General features: G+C 47.6%; 1 protein-coding gene across 7 annotated transcripts in view; it reads right to left on the minus strand.

The window, feature by feature from the left end:
• Nucleotides 1–16436, minus strand: part of ARMC9 (armadillo repeat containing 9) — a 1454284-nt gene that overhangs the window by 402452 nt on the left and 1035396 nt on the right. For all 7 annotated transcript variants that reach the window (XM_069617565.1, XM_069617561.1, XM_069617566.1 and 4 more), the window contains one exon: nucleotides 9996–10111. In XM_069617565.1, the coding sequence (XP_069473666.1) occupies nucleotides 9996–10111 (116 nt within the window). The remainder of the gene's footprint in view (nucleotides 1–9995; nucleotides 10112–16436) is intronic.

Below are 16436 nucleotides of genomic sequence, written 5' to 3' on the forward strand. Positions count from 1 at the left end.
TTAATAAAGGCCGTGATGAAAGGGGCCAAGTCGTGGGCAGAATCCTTAATGATGGGAGCAGGGCAAGGATCACCTTAGCAGTTTAAGGGTTTGATTCTCTTGATGATGTCTTCTACTTCATCGATAGTGAGAGGGGAGAAGGCAAAAGGTTTGATATTAGGCAAATCTCTAGGGGCGACCCTTACATTGGTAGGTGGACGGTTGTTCAGCTTCAGGCTGTCTTGTTTGTCTTTGATTTTAGATTGTAGAGTAGAGATTTTATTCAGTAGGGCGGACTGGATGTTAGCACACAATTTACTGTCTTTAGTGCAAGTGTCAGGGGAGGCTGGGGCTTCAAGTTCTTTTATGATCTTAAAAAGTTATTTTCTGTTCGAATCTGCTTGCGGGATACGGTTATTAAGTGACTCCTTTTTGGCAGTGATAATGGCGTCTTTGTAGGTGAGGGAGGCAAGGATGAAACCGTCTTTATGTTCGTCCGAAGGGTGACTTTTCCATCGATTTTCAGCACAGAGTTTAGCTTTGCGAAGCACTCTTAACTGTGGTGTAAACCACGAGTTGAGATGTGCACGTGGTTTAGACTTCCTAAGTTTGATAGGGGAGATAGAATTTATGGCAGTGAGCATAGTGCGATTGTAGGTGTCTGCTAAAGATGTAGGGTCGGTGCTGGAATATATGGCCGCATTGAGAGAAGGGAGTAGCAATGGGAGTAGTTTCTCCTTGGTTATGTCTCTTTTATTTCTAGTGTGGAGGGCTGGAGCTATCGTAGTTGTGGCACGCGGGGCTGCTTCAATGTTGAAGGTGATGATGTGATGGTCGGACCATAAACAAGGGGTATTGGAGAGGACATTGATATTACAGTTGGATCCGGCTAACCAGTCAAGGGTCCTACCTTTGGTATGGGTGGGTTCTTGAATGTGCATAGTGAAGCCGAAGTCAGTTAGTACGTTCTCCAGGTCAGATGCAGTGGAGTCTTTAGGGTCGCCAAGTCCCAGATTAAGGTCACCCAGGAGGATAATTTGCTAATTGGTTTTGGTTTTGTTGAGCAGAAGGGTGGACATTTCGTAATCAAAGGAGGGTACAGGACCCGGGGGTCTGTAGATAAGAAGGAGGGTAGCGGTTTGGTTAGGCGTTAGTGGTAGTTTGACTGAGAGTAGTTCGGCTGACTGAAGTTTGGAGTTAGACGACACTCTTAGGCTGAGAGAATTTTTATGAATGAAAGCCACTCCGCCTCCTCTAGTTTGGGCAGTGTTGTGATCGCATCGCGAGATGCTGTAGTTTGGCGGTAAGGCCAAAGACAGTGAAGCTCCGGATGCGGCATGCAGCCATGTTTCGGATATGGCCATAAAATCGAGTTCAAGAGTTGTGATGAGGTCTGCGATGTCTAGTGCGTGAGCTGGAAGAGATCTGGCGTTGATAAGGGCACCCCTGATCTGTGGTGGTTTGGCTGCTGAAGTAGTGGATTTCAGCATGATGGTGGGAGAGGGTGAACAAAGTGTGCTTGGAGTTATTGCTGCAGGTGTGCAGTAGGCGGAATCTTGAACCTAGTCTCTTGTTCCTAAGCGAAAGGGAGCATGGTTGATTCGGCGTGGGTTTCCTTGCAAAGTGTTCTAGCCACAGAGCAGGGTCATTAACATATTGGTTGGTATAGTCGTTGCTGTAGTAGCGTCCAGTGGTGGTAGTCACGGGGCAGCCCATTGTGAGGTCTAAGCTAGGCTGGTGGTATGGGCTAAGATAGGTGATGCTATCAGACAGCTGACAGAGCTGTGTGAGGGGTAGGGAGTGGAGGGCTAGGGGGAGCGCACGCAGGAGATCTGTAGGTGTTATCATAAAGAGTGGCTGAGCAATAATGGCTACAGATAAGGCAAAGAAATAATAAAGGATATGGGAGGTCCTAAGAAGCATGATGGAGGTGTTAGACCTGGGAATCCAAATGGGCGCACTGACCTGCGGCAGGTGAACAAGTTCCTGTGGATCAATACAGGGTCGGGCGAGCACGCTGATGCAGTGAATTAAGTAGAGGCTCTAAGCAGGTTAAACAAACGTGGCACAGCGCGAGACAGCGCGGCTCACGTATACTACAGAGTTAGATGCTGTGTTGCATATGTGGTGTGTGTATGAGCAAGCAATCGTAGCGGCAGGACTTAAGCTGCATGCGGAATTGTCAGAGCAAGTATGGACGGTCTGCATGAGTGATTGATGTCAGGTGGGGCTAAGTTAAACAAGCATAACAGTGAACACATGTTAAACGTGTAGCCAAACCACAATGTATGCATGTGGGAGCACCTAAATTGGGAAGTCGCCTAAGTTTGAGCAACACACTTTGGTCTAAAAACTGTACGACATCACCTAAATTTGAACAATAGACTTTGGTCTAAAAAGCAGTATGGCATCACCTAAATTTGAGCAACACACTTTGGTCTAAAACAGTATGGCATCATCTAGATTTGAGAATCATTAAAGTGTGGTTTAAAGGCAGTATGGCATCATCTAAAAATGGGAACTCACACACTAGGCTACAAAAAAACAGTATGGCATCACCTAGATTTGAAAGTTACCCTGTGGTTTGAAAAGCAGTATGGCATCACCTAGTTTTGAGGGTGACACTCTAGGCTGAAGGCCAGGTAGCGGGTGGATAGAGTTTGACCGTAAGGCAACATCTAGGAGAAAATAGACAAACGCTAGGTACTAGGATAACATTAACAGGCAGCCTAACAGATGAGCATAATCGAGTGTAGGGTGTACGGGCTTGGTGAGCGCAGCAAATATGAAAGGCATACGTTAAAATTATGCGGTGAACCACAGGTTATGAACAGGTTGTTTAGAGAAGGCAGATCAGATATGCGGGGTGCGGGTTGCAAGCCGCAGGTTGGAATTGTAGCAAGTCAATTAGGTTCGAGTAATAAGCAGTGTAGAAGTAGCACACAAGTATAGTGCGCTATGACAGTAGGCAGGCGAGGTGCTGGCAGGTTAGGAACCAGTGAGATTCAGACAGTCATACGGTGCGAATTGGAGTTTGGTTAGGGTAGGTAAACAATCCTTGAGTGGGACGTAGAGCGATCTTATAGCGGGTTAGGGAAATGCAATTTACTCACAGTTCGTGCCAGACACTTGACCAGTTACACAATCCTGCAGCATTTGTGATCGGGAGACGCTGGCTTGCTGGAGGGGCAAATAGTCGAGCAGGGGGTCTGGGCCTGGGTTCTGGCAGTCTCTGGACAGGCGCCTGCCTTGTGTTGTTGGCCTTCGGTTGTGGGCAAGGCTTGTCGCTCACTCCCTCTGTGTCATGACCGGCTTGCCAAGATCCGCAGGAGCTGCTGCTGATCTCACAGACCCCTCACTGGACGTTCCCAACTCAACCCCAGATTCTACAGCTGAGTCGGCAACCCCAGGAAAGGGAAAAAGGTAGTAGATAAAATAAACGACAGACACTCTTCACTTCTGGTCTCACGGGTCTGGTATCTGCAGTGGTGAAGTAAACCACACAAGATTACTTTTCTCTCCTAACCAGTCTTATCTTCTAATTAACTTTATTTCTTCTATTGCTTCGCTGGTACCTGTTTAACCTCTGCTGGTAGCTCAGGGGTGTTGCTTGGGATGAGATGCTGCTTCCTCCCATGTGAAAATCCTTGCTCCTTTATAGTTTTCTTATTTGTTGCCTTTTCTTAAAACCTACTCTAAATATCCATAAGTACTCTATTCCTTAACATTGGAAAAACTCTCAGATTTCTTGACTTTGGAATAACCTTTTCTATTTACTTTTCTTCTCTTTACTAAAGTTTTTACTAGTGAACTTAGTTTAGTTTAGTTTATTATTTATATAGCGCCGCCTGACCCTGGGGCATCCAGGCGCTTGACAAAGGTTACAAGTTACATGGTTACAAGTTGCAAGTTACAAAGATTGCATGGTTGCAAGTATGGTAAGAATAGATAAGCATTACATAGAAAGAAGACATTATAGTACAGTTGCTGGTAATGTCCGAGTGATAACGCAGTTAAGGAAAATATACAGGTTATGACGTATTTACAAGGTTAGGGAGTGTGCAGTTTATATGATATATACTACACAGTTGTAATAGGTCGGTGTTTAAGCTTCTTTGGCCAAGAGCCAAGTTTTGGCGCTATGTCTGAAGCGGTGAAAGGAAGGTTCGGATCTCAGGTCGGTAGGTAGAGAGTTCCAAAGTTTGGTGGCAAGCACTGGGAAACTTGTGCCACCGGCTTTTTGGAGCTTAAATCTGGGGATATTTAGGCAGTGAGTTTGGGCTGACCTGGTTTAACGAGATGGTGTATGTTGCGTGAAGTTGTCTGAGAGGTATCTGGGTGCTTGGTTGGAAAGGCATTTGTGTCTGAGGGAGAGTTTTTTATAATCTTTATTTACTTTCTCTTGTAGTTATTTGCTTTAGAAATATTAATTTACACACTAAGCAATGTCTTCTGGTACTTTAAAAGAAAACACTGTGCTGAAGAAGATGATCATTAGTAATTTTCATTTTTTCTCCACTTCAGATTGCCAACCTTCTTAACTGCGCATGCGCGCCTGACGAAATCTCCTAAAGGACTATTTCTGATTTAGTCCGTTCTTTGTCTTTACATCACGCAGCGCTGTAACGACATGCCTCCTCACAAGCTTTCGATCGGGAAGTTCGGTGCACAGCTGCACACTCGCCAGTAGACTCGCGCCCGCTCTGGCTCTCCTAATCTGCAGGGACGCGAACACTATCTTGCGCTCTCTACACGCGTGCACTGCTTAGCCTTCTCAATAAGGCTTGCGTGTCGCTCTGCCTCTTGTAGATGCAAACGCAACAGCTTCTTGCGCTCAGCACACGCACTCTCTTCAAAAGCTTAACATTCTTTAAACAGGAACATTACTAAAGACATTTAGTTCAACAGATTTTCAGATTCACAGAGCTGCAACCCTCACTTGCTCGTTACACTTCGTTTTGGTGGCGGTGTCAGGGCCGCAAGACGTTGGTTGGCCAGACACAGGTGACAGGGTGTCTGGGCCACCTCTTATACTGCTCAAGGTAGTGGCCACTGCTCTTTCTTTCCTTTTCCCCGCAACCACTGTTGCAGGATGTCTGGGCCACGTCTTACCCTCCCCCAGGCAGGAGTCACTGCTGCTGATGGGGCAGCAGTCAGGATTCATTTAGGACAGTCGTCTTCAGTCCTTCCCAGTCTCCTTCAGTTCAGATCTGCTTTCTTGGCAGCAAAGAGTCAGTCATAGTCTCTGGAATGTATATGGTTCGGCACATCTTTCTCAGCCTTCACTATATCTTTAATCATCACTGAAGTCGGCAGAATCACGTTTGGACAACCTAGACTCTGCTACTAGGTCTCTCCAGCATAGTAACTCCATTGGGCTTTATGATGAATCAGCCATGAATCCCAGAGAAAACGTGACCTGGGACCCTTCTCATGTGGCCAGGGAAAGACAGACTTCCTGATCCTGACCCAGGGGGTGGTGTTCTGCGGGAAGATCACATGGCGCAGAGGGGGGGGTGGGAGCAGGTCAGAAGTAAGGGGGAAACCCCCACTTTCCCCAAAACACCACCCTTCTAATGGCTTATTGTAATACAGAAGAATTAAGATAACCTAACTTTGCCATTACGGACTTCAAGTCCCATAATTCCCTAGGTACTGGGACGAGGAAGACAGCTAAAAAGGTACCATGTTGCATAAGTGGTCAGATCATGAATTCAGATGACCCACACCTGACAGAGAGAGAAGCTTAAAAGGCTCCCTCGGGCGCAGGCCATAGAGAAGCAGGAGAAGCAGGGAAAGCAAGAGGAAAGAGAAGAAAAGTAGCAGAGAAAGTTGTTACAAGCAGAAGCTGCATGGTTCGTGGCAGCAGCCCAGACAAATGCTGGAAGAGAGCGAGGATGCAGAGACCGCTGTGCAGCAGAAATCAGCTGCTGGTCCTGAGAGGGTCTGTGTCTCTCAAATCCCGAATGGTAGAGGCTGTGCAGCGGGAAGCGAAGGCAAGGGAAGTTTTTGTCCCCAGGCGGCTGACTCCGGTGGCTGGTGTACACCCGAGATCCTCGAGGCTGTCTCTGGTGGCTGGTCTGCATCACAGGGCTTCAGGAGGAAAATGAGCTCCAAGTTCAGGTGGCCAGGGCAGACGACAAGAAGCAGTTTGCTGGGTCACGAGGAGCCGCAGAAGAAGAGATCACGTGAGCAGTGAGGGGACAGGAGATGCACGTTTTACCCAGTGAGTCCACATGCTGGTAGTGACCCTGGAGCGCTCTGTACCCACTTGCGTGTTCAAGGCAAGCATTAAGCAGGAGAGCAGCACTCACGTATGATATGAGTGAAAGCAACTCTAAAAGTAATTTGGAATACCAAACTATTGAAATGCAGTGAGCGCAGCACTCGCGAGTGAGTGAAAGTAGTTCTAAAAAAAAAATCTGAATACCGAACTGTTAAGGAGCAGCGAAGGTCTTGTACAACTAAAGCAAATGATTGTAACTTTGAACGTGTGAGTCCCTGGATAACCCAGCAACCCGATGGGGCAATAATGTTGAGAATGAATACCTGCAAGTATGACCCAAGCCAAAAGCAACTAAAATCAAGACAAACACAATACAAGTCATATTGCCAATGACAGAAGGGGACTAATGAAAGGTCCCCAAGTTGTAAAACCTGTATCCCAAACTTTGAACAACATTGGGAAAACGCTGGTGTAAACTCACATTGCGAAAGCCAAGAGAGACAGACTGAGACCCTATGCTTGGCAGGGTCTGTGGCTCAGTGGACTAATGCATCCACTACAAGGGTCTGTGTTTGACCTCGTGGTTACAGGTTTGAATCCCGGCAGGTCCACTCAGCCCTTCATCCTTCTGAGGTCAATAAAATGAGCACCATTAAGTTGGCTAACAATAAACATGTTATTAGCGCCATGAGGCCCCTCCGGGGGTGAACGTGCACTTTGCAAATACACCTGTTATGTTATGCAAGTCAGTGTTTGGTTATCTGTGCAATGGAGAAACAAGAGGGACAAAAATGCTGCCCGTCTGGGAAAAGAGGTTCAGAAGGAGAAGCGCATTAAGCATATTAAAGAGTCAATGTGAATCCTGTTTCCCTAAAGAGTTGTTAAAAGTTTTGAAGCTGCAAATTGTTGAATACTGTGAAGCTGTTGTGAACCTCTGGTAAGTTGACCTTTACCATTAGAGCACTTGTTGTTATGAGACGCTCTCAGGCAGGGGAGTATACTCGGATGGCAAACCTTTGGAGGAGTAGGCCTGGCATGGGAGTAGACCAGGTGTGAACTGAGGTGGTAGGCCTGGCATGGGAGTAAACCAGGTGCAAGTCGAAGAAGTGCTACAAGGTAGTCCTGGCAGAGACAATTTATGTGCTTGTGTTCTGACAAAAAAAGAACTGTATAACGCTGCAAAGAAACTGTGTTTCTTTAGATCAGTTGTGGAAAAATCAACCTGGCCAAGACAGTTATTGCTGCTCTTGATGAACTGTGAAGTTGTCCTTTATCTAAGAAGGATAAATTCTATGAGCAAGTAGAAGAGACTTCCTTATTTTCTTTTCTTGAACTGTGAAACAGAATTCCGTTTAAAATCTGGGGAAGGGGAATTCACCTGGGTTCTAAGAAGAGACTGTTGTTGCAATACAAATTCAATTACTATTGTTTTGAACTGCCATGCATTTCCTTATTTGTTGTATGTATATGTGTGAGGGACATATATCCTTTATTAGAGTGTTTCCTTTAGCTATTTTAGGCAGGGGAATCCTTGTTAGGGTAGGGATAGTGAGGGGTTTATCCAACATTATAAATCAATAAAATGGTATTTGTTGAGAAAACCATACAATGTTGTCCACCTCACATTTCTTACCCCTAACATCTTCTAGTGAGTGTTGGGTAACGGGTAACTGCAGAGACAGCTAGAGCCCAGAAGTTTTCAGTCTTCCCCTCTTGGTGGCAATTAGCAACCCTGCCCTCTCGCCTTCTCCCCCACTATGTGATCTTTCTTACAGCCAAGGTTTTGGGGATTGTCTTTCGCTCCCCTTCCTTTCCTCCTTCCTCCTCTCCCACCTCTTCCCTTCTATCTGCTCTCTCCTTGTTCCCCTTAGTCAGTCTCTCTCTACTCTTCCTTTCTTCGATTAGTTCATTTCTTCGATTCGTTCTCTCCTTTAACTCCTCCTCAAGTATGTTTCTCCCATTTGCCATTCTCCCTTCTGCCTTTCCTCCTCCATTATCACTCTTCCTCCTTTAAACCATCCTTGCTGCACCATCTTGCTCTTTCTTGCTCTGCTTCTCTCTAGTCGCTCTCCCCCCCCCTTTTTTCATGGGTTTTCTTCTCTCCTTCACCTCTTCTCCATTCTCTCTTCCATCTTTCCTCCTCCATTATCCCTCTTCCTCCTTTCAGCCACCTCACTCTTTCCTTCTCTTCTCCGCCACTCCTGATCTTTCTCTCATTATTGCTCTGCCACACACTTAGTCTCTATCCTTCTGTCTCTCCTTTCTGCCTCAATGATCTACTCTGAATTTTACCCCACAAAAGCCACACCACACTACGACTCCTAAGACTAATACCAGCCCTCTGATTGTTCGCTCTATAATGGCACTTGATGGCTGGGACTAGGCCTTATGATTGTGTGATCAAGCTCAGGTGTGTGAGATGTTTGATCGTGTCCGCTGATTGTTTGGGACATACTCAAACTACCAATTGTCAATGTGAATGGTATCAGGCAGCAGGCTGGCGACAAAGTGTAAATCTACGTCTGGAAACATTATGACAACAAAGGCAGCTGGGCCGCTTCTTTGGATTCTCTGCCTGGCACTGACTTATACTTGATGACCGCAGGACCCTGCAAATGGATATGCGTGGGGCAAGCTCCGCCAGTAGCACTTGCATTTTCCTCCTATTTTGGCTATAGGGACACACTAGGGGCACAATGCAGCTTGTGGATGTCAGAGGCTAGCTTTTGTTTCATAACCTCTTCAACATTTTACTTATGCTTTTCATGCGCTAAGTGAGGAAACTATCTTTACAAACAATGTTAGGGATGGGATGGTGGAACAGGGGGATAACCCCCTTTTACCACCTCATATGCCTGCATCACAGAACAGGTGGTGGTTCCCGCCCAAAGGAGTCACCTCCACTCTTATGCTTTAGCCTCATAAATGTGACTGCACCACCGTACAAATGTATATACATATTAAACAATTTAAAAATACATTTAGAAAAAGACACAAAGGAGTCGATCAGACTACATTGAGCCGCACTATGCCCGTGTCAACATTTTCAGAACAGCTAGCTCTAAGGGGATAATCTATTAAGATATGGAATCTTGCAATCTACTGAACTGAAAGTCACCGAATATAGTGAATATAGTGAATATTGCACCTAGATCAAAAGTATAAAAAAAGATGCAAAGGCCTTGACCCAACTGATAGGCGGAGAAACAGTAGCTGGCGGTTGGGAAGAATGGAAAGTATTATAGCGCAGCGGCATATCTGGGCACATGATGGGAGACTCACGTTAAAGGGATTACAAATTCTATAGCAGCATTGCTCAACATATTTAGAGAGGTTTCCCGATCCAGCCTGCTGCAGCAGTAGGTTTCCAACAAATTGGGAAGGAGGGAAGGAGGGAAGAGCGTCTGGAAATAAGAGTATCTTCTCTATACAACAGTCAGAATGACTGACTATGTCAATGCTGCTTTCATTATTTGGTTTTCAATATTATTGGTCATTTATATTGCACCCAATGACGGCCTCATCCAGCATCTAAGTGCCAGACTAGGGATCGAACACATGTTACACAGCATCGTCTTGTTTTCAAGGCAAGCACGTTGCCCCTGAGCTATCCTGCTAGCCTGGTTATCGCTCTTAAATCTAGCACTCCTCTTGAGAAGAAGGCTCATGACATCAGTACTCTTCCATGAGAAATATGTGCTTCCTCAAGCTTTATGGTCCAATCAGACAGTGTTTCACAGAGTAGTTCTACTTGGCTCAGATTTACCAAAATTGAGTAATAAAGACTTACGGCGGGTATGCAGCTCGGTGATAACTGGGGGTTACAGGTCTCTGAAGGGGTTCGTCAATGCTCTGATGAACTCCAGGTAACATCTTCTTTTTCATCTTCTGAGAGTGGGTCATTATCTGAAAATAAACAAACAGACAGGTAAACAGGAGGATTTGGCAACAGGTGTTTTTCCATGTGCAACACCATCAACAGCCACCTCTTCATCTTGGATTCCTTTGATACCCTATATCTCGAAAGCTGACTTGGGTTTCATGCAGATAAGCTTACATCTACCCACCAGACAGATGGGATCAGAAATACAAAAGAAAAGCTAGCATAAGACAAAACATACCATTGAGCTGGGAATAATTTACTCTACAAAATGCAGGAATTAGAGTTACATTAGGAAATAACAAAATTAACCATCTCAGGGACACCAAACTGAAATTGTAGCATATTTAGAATCTACCTTAATGGCAGGGGCAACAGTAAACACTATTTTGACAAAGCCAATAGGTCTATCTTTTTTGCAGCAGTAAGCATGTGTGAGTCCTTTGCCTAGGATCACGTGATTTTGTCAAGCAAGGATTACAACTCGGGAGTGTTGGTGAACCCGCAGCCAATATCGCTGCTTCCTGTTGAGCTCTGCGCATGGTCCGTTGAAGGGGGTGGCTAATGCGGCACCCACCAGGGGAACGAGCAAAACCAGAGACAGGGGCACATCCACTTAAGCCTAGCCCATCTACCGCTTGAGTCTTGGCTCCTAGGACGGTCCTCGCATACGTGAACGGCAGCGGGGAAGTTGCGCTGCCCGCCCGCGGGAGCGCCCCACGCTGCTGGGGAGGAGTGACCTAGCGCTGCACGACCCTGTGAGCCCCGAGTGGGGGAGCGGTAAACCCCAGACCAACCCAGAACACATTTGCAGTGGGGGCAACAGAACCCCGGGGGCAGGGAGCACCTGATTGGCAGTGGAGGAGTGGGCGAGTGACGTTTGGAGCTGGGCTGGGAGCCACCCCGGTGGACAGTCTGGGCGGCCACACCTTGCTGAGGCCTGTTCTCACTGTGCCGGCCCAGGCGAGGCGACCTTCCCAACTGACCTGCAGCCAGATATCAGCTTTGCCTTGGGGGCCAGGTCCCGAATCGCCGCCGGTGGTGCACATCCTCGGTAAAATAACACCAACGTCACCCTGGCCCACATCCACCTTGCCTGAGCTGACTGCCCCCCCTGCAGCTACCCCCAAAATCCACAGGGGACGCTCACTGCAACAGTGATCCTTGAGTTTGCGCAGCGGGCCGACAACACAGCCACTTACCTGTCTTCACTGCAGCAGCAGCCGTGCGGCCACTGCCACCCTGGCCTGTGAGGGACCTGGGGGGCTCTCCCACGAGACTGGGCAGGGCTCCAGAGGCCAAAACTGCACTAATAACTTCACTTATGTTTACTGGGCTTGCTGCTCCTCTGAGTGTTGCAGGCTGTGTTTGCAGTCACTCTACACTTGGTGGCCCGCTCAGCGTTGGGGCTGCCATGCCTGGGAGGCCCTCACGCTTCATCAGGGCCTGCAGCTTTCACAAGCAACTTGAGGCTGTGAACCCTGCCCAGAAATTGCAGCCTATCCCGAGGTGAGAGGCTCCTGATCCCCACCCCCTGCTGGAACCAATTTACACACTCTCACTGCACAACAAGGAGCCCGGGCTGGTGCTGGGGCCCATGGGGGCTGGATCAGAGGTGAGAGGGGGCCCTCAGTGAGCACAAATGGCTGTACACCCCTCCCCACACAAAGCCACCTCCCACTCTCTGGAATTGCCTCTGCACTCGAAGATACTACTGGGGGCTGGGAAGCCTGGTTCCTCGCGAACATTGAACCAGGGGGAGGAGGGGAGGAGCACAGACCTCCCCCGCTTTGGTGGGCTTTGGAAAACACAGCCACCGAGTCCACCCGAGCTATTGAAAGGAGAGCAGGTCTATCATGTGAGCCATATGGAGGAACAGTGAAGGCGGAGCTATATGGCAAAGAGCAATAAGCAGCAATCCCGCTTATCCTTCTCTCAGAAAGAGGGACTGAGCAGCGCTGGAGAAAAGATTGAGCTGGGTGTTCTCTCAGACAGCCCTTTAAGATGAGTAGCAATACCCTGAAGATGGATGGGGATGCAGATTTTATTCATACATCAATAATCAAGACGACATAAATAGCTTGGCAAAGTTCGTCTGTTTTAATATCAAGTATCTAAAACAGGGAGTACAACGAACATCAGCAATCGCTCGATACTCTGACTCTACTTACTTCATTAAAAAACGGGGCTTTTGTACCCAAAATTGGTCATCATTGACATTTTGACCTGCGTCATTACCAATGTCGTTCTCCTGGCAAACTACACAAACCTAACGCAGGGTGTGATTGGGTCTAAGTGAAGTTCTAAACAGAAGCTCTACATCTGTATGGAGTAACGAAAGAAGGTGGCAGGATAATTAACATCAGGTGGGGCAACTAAGCCCTCCCCTTAAAATGGCCACTATGAACGTCACTAAATGTACGACGTCCCATTGGCTACACAAGCTATAGGACCCTCAACTACGTGGTCCCCTACAATTGGTTCGCTCCCAACCCCCGTCAGTACTTTTCAACCTATGTCTAGCAGCACGCAGACTGAACAACCAGGTGCGGGTGGGCTCGTTTTAGCACCAGCTTCCCACCAATTAGCATATCATCCATCATCCCCTCAATGGCCCAGTGTCAATTAGTGCTTTGAAGTTGGTCTTGAGTCTGTACTGTTCTCTGAGAATTTTAAGGACTATGGGCACGAACCGGCCACCGTGCGTAGGTGTGACCATCTCGTTTGTCCAACTTCCCTCTATCACGTGACTGGACACCATGAATTTGAGCCTTTTCGTGCAATTGATTTTATTCTCCAATAGTCCTCTGACGTCTTTTGTTTTTGCTGGACCTCTCTGAACAGGAGCCTCTGTTCTTTCATGTTAATTATATCCAATGTCAGCCAATTCCAGTTTGATAAGACCGTGGCTTTCCTGGCTCAGCCAACTCCTTAGCTGAGCTTTTATTCTGTTTAATTCAATTGCTTTTCTTAACTGCAACACTGAAATGAGGCCTTCTAGCTTTGTTCAGTACTGCTTATATGCGTAGTGGAAACATCCATCCTTTACTTCTCCATATGTTTCTATAGATGTATATGTTGGGGCTTGCTGCAGTCCATTTCAAAAGCATGTGGCTAGCTTCATGATTGCTTTGCTGCTTGTGTTTTCTTGCATCTGTACATGTTTAAACTATGTATCTTCATCAGGTCTGTGGCATTAAGTTTCTTCATTTTGATCCCAAGATAGTGTCACTTATCTTTGGTACGTCTTTGTGTTTTATAAATCGTCTGCCTCTCGGGTCTGGTTATCTTTCTATATGGGTGTCGATTCAACTTTGTATGACGTCACCATTCATCTTTGCCATTTAGTTTCTCTGCTTCTTCAGGAATCTCGTCCAAAAGGCCATCCTTTTGTCTTGTATGCAGGTATGGTTTCCTCAATGGGTACTTTAACTCCCATGTTCTCTTAGGTATAGGTATTCTTATGGGTACTGCACAAGAGTACACACTCTTCTCTTTGCTGGTTTAATTGTTCATTATACATCACATACTTTGTTTCATACTTTTCAGGTAGTTTAGGCAGTTGGAGTGGGGGGGTACTTGGCTCCTCCTCTACAAGATGTTGTCCCTTGACATCCCGGACAGGTCGGGCCCACCTGGCCAGGAGGAGGCCCCCTCGACATCTGTTGGAAGTGCTCAGACCTCAGAGCTCAGTCTAGTGTTGGCAGAAATGCGGTCTGGCTTTGCGTCCATTAATACGAAACTTGACGGAATGGCTTATAAAGGTCGACCGCATGCAGGAACGCATTGAGGAGAGAGGGCGAATATCCGAGGTGGAGCACCGAGAGGGGGTGTTGGAAGATACCAGCGGAAAAGAATCAAGATTTGGAGGAAAGGTTCCAGAGGAATAATATCCGGGTGGTGGGGGTTATAGAGTCTATCCCACAGAAAAAAATGGAGGTCTTCATGGAAAAACATATAGAAGATGTGCTACATGCACCATCATTGTCATTGCAATTCCTGATCGAGAGAGTGCATCAGGTGTCGCAAGTGACCCCTAGACCAGGCCAGAGCCCCTGCCCGATAATAGCTAGCCTTCTGAACTACAGAGACCGAGACACTATCCTCTGCAGAGCCCGAGAGCTCTGTGACCTCACCTATAAAAATACCTGGGTCTCCTTTTACCCAGACTTCACCCCTTCAGTTCAGAAGGCTCACCTCTATTTCCTGGCGGCAAAACGAGCACTCCGCGACCATGGATTACAATATGCTATGCTGTATCCGAAACTGTGTGTGCAACATGGAGGCCAAGCACACTTCTTCACCGACACTGGGGCTGTCGGGGATCTCCTGGAGTCACTGCCGAAGGAGAGAGGGGTCACCTGACCCGGAGCGAAGTCACCCAGTGTTGATACCAGTTAGAGGCTGTGCCCCATTGCAAGTGATGGTGAACAGCTCCCGGCGGTGTGTGAGAGCCAACAGCCCAACAAACCTAATGTCAGTATATAAAGTTTCTCCTGGTGGGTTACAGATCCGCTGACCCATGTAATTAATCAGTCCAGCTGCTGTGTAAAGATCCGGCCCACAGTGTTTTCAGTGTTAGGGAAGGGGGAGATCAATCCACTGCTAGTTGGGGGTTGGCAGTGTGGGCGAGGGAGGGCATATTGGGTGTTTTGAGGGTGACAGGGAGAGTGGGGGTTGGAGGAAGCACAGGGGAAAGTTGGGAGTTAATATTTCAAAATGATTCATGCCTCTTGTGTTTAGGATTTGATCATGGTGAGGTACACGCATATATGGACCGGTTTGTCAAAAAAGCAACTGCGGGTCTGTGGCAAGTTGTAGGCTGATAAGCTGGAATGTGCATGGGTTTAACAATCTGCATAAGGTCCGCAAGGTGGTCCAATACTGTGAAAGGCATAGAGCTAAGGTAGCCCTCTTGCAGGAAACCCACTTTGTTGGCAGGGGGAATGAGGGGGGTCACCAAGTCCTGGGTAATTGCAAATTCTACACCTTCTACTCTGCCTATTCGGCCAGGGTTACAACACTAATACCCAAGTCACCCAGGTTCCGCACCACAGAGACAGAGATAGACCAATCGGGAAGGTTTGTGATTGTCTCGGGGTGCTGGGGATCCACCCCAGTTACATTCATCAACATCTATGGGCCAAATGTGGACAACCCTTTTTTCTGTGAGTCATTATTGTCCAGATGCCACAAGTACTCGCACACCAATATTGTGTGGGCGGGAGACCTTAATATCACCCTAGACCCAGTTGGAGATAGATCTACGGTAGGGATTTGCCCGCGATCTCGAGCAGCGGAAACAATGCGAAGGGGCATGGTGGAGCTGGAGTTGGAGGATGCGTGGCAGCTACTCCGGCCGGAGGGCTAGGAATACTTGTTTCATTCAACTGTCCATAACACCTCCTCACGCATAGATTATTTCCTTGTGAACTCGCCTCTTATACGTAGAACAATTGACTGTATCATCCTCCCTAGAACGCTATCTGACCACTCACCTGTCCTCTGGTCACTGGACCCGGGTTGTGAGGTTATGCCTCGACCCTTCTGGAGATTTGAAGCCACGGCCCTATCGGACATAGTGTTGAGAAGCAAAGTGCTGAGACTGGTCAAGTTGTACGTTCAGGAGAACCTTGGATCCGTCTCTACGATGAGCTCCACATGGGAAGCATTCAAGGTGGTCCTGCGAAGGGGGTGTCTGTCTCTGGAACTGGGATTGCCGAAGATGATACATAGGCAATTAACGTAAACAGAACTGGAAATCAAAGGTTATGAGAGCAGGGCTGCGGAAAGGGAAGAGGCTAATTCCGGGCCGACTTAAGGGATGCATTAGACTACTTTAATAATTTGGCTGAATGCAGGGTTAAATACCTGGTCCGCCCAGCATTGGCTCGCCGGTACGGGGATGAGGGCAGGCCATGAAGAGTGCTAGCAGCAATGATTAGGCGTGAGCGGGCCACGACAGACATATCCGTTGTGCAAACGGCAGAGGGAGAAGTGGTTGTAAAGTCAGAAGCCAACCTAGACACCTTCCGTCAATACTACGAGCACCTATATGCATCCAGAGGGTCGCTCCTGTCGGAGGCGCTAGAAAGTTATGTGGGTGAGGCGTATCTGCCAGTGCTGCAGCAAGAGGCTGTCGAGGCACTGGCCGAGCCTATCACGCAGAAAGATGTCTTGCTTTTAACACTTGCCCTGCCTTCCAATAAGCCGCCCGGCACTGACGGAATTACAGCTGAATTCTACAAGGAGTTTGGACCAGAAGTTGTGCAACATTTGCTGTCGGTGTGGGAGGAGGGGATGGAGGTGGGTCAGCTCCCTCCAACTATGCGGGAGGCTGTGACCACTCTG

This window comes from Ambystoma mexicanum, chromosome 10 (assembly GCF_040938575.1).
Source record: "Ambystoma mexicanum isolate Mex_15411 chromosome 10, UKY_AmexF1_1, whole genome shotgun sequence".
Lineage (NCBI taxonomy): Eukaryota > Metazoa > Chordata > Amphibia > Caudata > Ambystomatidae > Ambystoma > Ambystoma mexicanum.